Source organism: Equus asinus, chromosome X, assembly GCF_041296235.1.
Source record: "Equus asinus isolate D_3611 breed Donkey chromosome X, EquAss-T2T_v2, whole genome shotgun sequence".
Taxonomy (NCBI): domain Eukaryota; kingdom Metazoa; phylum Chordata; class Mammalia; order Perissodactyla; family Equidae; genus Equus; species Equus asinus.
This window is the reverse complement of record NC_091820.1, coordinates 96,885,556-96,888,569: the sequence shown is the minus strand read 5'-3', so window position 1 is coordinate 96,888,569 and position 3,014 is coordinate 96,885,556. Positions and strand designations below refer to the sequence as shown.

Genomic DNA, 3,014 nt, shown 5'->3' with positions numbered 1-3,014 from the left:
TTTTCCAAAGTCTTAAAAATGGATATAACTAAATGTGTCCTCCATATTGTGTCAATGCTTATGTGGCATCTTTTTTTAAAGATCATTTTTAAAAAGTATGCTGATTGTTTAAAACAAACAAAACAGGAAACTATTCAAGAGAACTAGTGAAAAAAAAATCCCACGCCCTCATTCCTAGATTCTTTTCTAGCTCTCCCGTATCTACCACCTTCACTCATTTTAATGCTAGTTACGACTCCAGGGGAAATGGTGAACTGTAGGGTCTTGGGGGAGGAGGTGAGGTGGGCGGATTGGAAGCAAGAGAGAGAAAGATGACTGCCCAAAGAAGAAAGAGAAATGGTCGATTAACGCCAAGAAGCTGATCGCCCTGGTAATCCGAGAAAGGCGAAAAGAAACAGCACTGAGAAGATACCGGTTTTATTGTCTCTGATTGGCAAATACGAAAAAAGATTGACAGTATCAAGTGGAGGGAATGTAAGGGGCGGGCTGCAGTGTTAAATGGGAGGGGTAACTGAGGACTCGAGCTCATTGATGACGCGACCGTCACGTGACCAGGAGTCGACGTGTGCAGAAGTCCTTATAGTCCAGGGCCTGTTTCCCTGTAGCAGCTCCTTATAGCTGGAGAAGGAGAAAAGTGCCCCGTATCCTTTCAGGTCAGTACAAAGGTGGGCGCTGCCTTGGGGACCCTGGGGTCTAGGAATCAGAAAGCAGAAACCAAGGGAGGCACTGCTTCCCCAACACTACAGTTCTGCCGAACTCCCATTTTTGTGCAGGAAATTTTGGGTTGTTTAGTGGGAGGGGGGTAGGGGTAGAAAGGGAGAAGGTAGCCGATTGAGGGTCCCGAGAGAGAAACAGAAACAATTTGGAAAGAACTTGCGTCTCCCGCTCCCTGCTTGCAGGGAACCAGTGGGCACTGGGGAGGGAGGGAGGGTGGGGTTGCCTTAAAAGGAGGGAGAGGATGAGGACGTGGGGAAACTTTAGACGAACAAGGCCTAGAATCGTGAAAGGGACCCGTGATTCAGGTACTGGCCTGCTCACCAAGCACTCCTGTCGGTCTGCAGGACTCTTGGTCTTTTGGGCGCGACACAAATCGAGTGAGGGAAGAGGGAGGAAAATCCCCTGGATCCCTGCAGGTCAGTGTAAGGGTGCAATTGCCTCAGGCCCTTGGGGTGGGGGTAGGGGTGGGGGTGGGAGTTTGGATGACACCAAAGTACATCCGGGGGTCGCCGCAGCCTCTCCCCATCGGGATTAAGCGCCAGAGGCCTGTGCCGAGCCTGCAGCGGAAATGGGGCGGGGGCGGGGGAGGCTGGAGAGACGTGGAAGGGGGAGGGGAGGGGAGGCCAGAGACTGGACCAGCCGGTCTCAGGTGAGAGGCAGGAGGTTGGGATGGCTTGGGAAAGCCCGAAAGGGCGGGAGTGTTGGACACCAGCGGCGAGGGAGGGGTTAATTGCTTCCGCGCTGCTCCCATTTCTGTGCTAGGAGAGGCCTGTAGCAGGGCCTGCTGGGAAATGGTGGGCTGGAGCCGGAGGAGAGAAGATGGAGCTGGAGCCAGAGGGGGAGGGAAGGGAGGTGGAGGAAGGGGTGGAGTCAGGGGAGTTCTGAGCCTGAGGATCTAGCCTTTTTCTACTTGGAAAACTTTGACAATTAGTGACCTGAATGAGGAAAGACCAGTCTCTGTGGGAACCTATACTCTGGCTGCTGGTCTGTTTGCCTGGCATCTAGTCGTTTTGTTTCCTTGTTTTCTAGGATTAATTTATTCAAAAAGGAAATAATAGAAAAAGAATCAACATGCAAAAGTCTTGTGAAGAAAATGAAGGAAAACCACAGAACATGCCAAAGGCTGAGGAAGACCGCCCTTCGGAAGATGTACCACAGGAGGCAGAAGGAAATCCTCAACCTTCCGAAGAAGGTGTAAGCCAGGAGGCAGAAGGAAACCTTAGAGGAGGGCTGATTCAACCTGGCCAGGGATTTAAAGAGGACACTCCCGTTAGGCATTTGGACCCTGAAGAAATGATTAGAGGAGTAGATGAGTTGGAAAGGCTTAGGGAAGAGATAAGAAGAGTAAGAAACAAGTTTGTGATGATGCATTGGAAGCAAAGACATTCACGCAGCCGTCCTTATCCTGTGTGCTTTAGGCCTTGAATTCTTTTTTTGTCTGATATTAAAATCTGGCCCCTGCTTTCTTTCTGTTAGCATTTTCTGATGTATCTTTGACCTTCGTTTTACCTTTAATCATCTGGTGGAATTTTGTTTTAGGTAGTTTCTTTGTTACCAGCATCTCACTGGATTTTGTATTTTAAACCATTCTCTAGGTCTGTTTTTCAATTGGGAAGTTTCACATATATGCATGAAAATATGTTCATTCCATATTGTAAATTAAAACATAACAGGTTACAAAGCAGCATATTTAGTATCAGCTCACATATGTAGGATAAAAATCCCAAATTGTGTGTGTGTGTGCGTGCGTGTGTACATACATACATACATATATCAAAAACTTAACTGTGCTTATTTCCGTGTGGTGTGAGTTTTTCTTTTTGCTTATATGTATTTTTTAATGAACACGTGTCACACAAAAAATTAAAATTTTTTTTATAAGTAAGAGTCAATCAAATAATTTGCAACCAGCTTATAAGGGCAATGGGGGCACCTAAACTCTTGATGAAAGAACTATTAAAAAATGTAAACCTCAAATTGCCTCTGGATGTCTCAGCCAGAGGAATAAAACTGGCAATTATTACAGATGCACTTGCTTAAGACTTGATCTTTTCGTGGGGAAAACATTTGCTTCACGGGCCTGCTGAGGGGAAGAACCGAGGTGACTGAGCTGTGCTTGCTGGGCTCTTGCTCCTGGCTGTGCATACTGAACCCCAACCCACTGTCGGACATCAGCTGTTTGAGGGAGGGCCCTGGCCTGACTCAGCCTGCTCAGGAACAAGTCCAACAGGCCGGGAGGTGGGGGCTTCCTTGTCAGTCCTCTGCTGTTGAGCCTCACCCCTGTCTCTTCCCCTGGG

At 47.9% G+C, this 3,014-nt stretch overlaps 1 protein-coding gene across 2 annotated transcripts; it reads left to right on the top strand.

The window, feature by feature from the left end:
* Positions 1-531: 531 nt before the first annotated feature.
* Positions 532-2,744, top strand: TCEAL8 (transcription elongation factor A like 8). 2 transcript variants are annotated; one of them, XM_044764120.2, is made up of 3 exons: positions 532-653; positions 1,062-1,133; positions 1,747-2,744. In XM_044764120.2, the coding sequence occupies exon 3, from the start codon at positions 1,789-1,791 to the stop codon at positions 2,140-2,142; it is 354 nt and encodes a 117-aa protein (XP_044620055.1). In that variant the 5' UTR covers positions 532-653; positions 1,062-1,133; positions 1,747-1,788; the 3' UTR covers positions 2,143-2,744. The 2 variants fall into 2 exon arrangements, with proteins under 2 accessions (XP_044620055.1, XP_044620056.1); XM_044764121.2 differs by lacking the exon at positions 1,062-1,133 and having other exon boundaries at positions 533-653.
* Positions 2,745-3,014: the final 270 nt, after the last annotated feature.

Excerpts from the sequence above, each read along its gene's own strand:
- TCEAL8 (XM_044764120.2), top strand. The coding sequence starts at position 1,789 with ATGCAAAAGTCTTGTGAAGAAAATGAAGGAAAACCACAGAACATGCCA.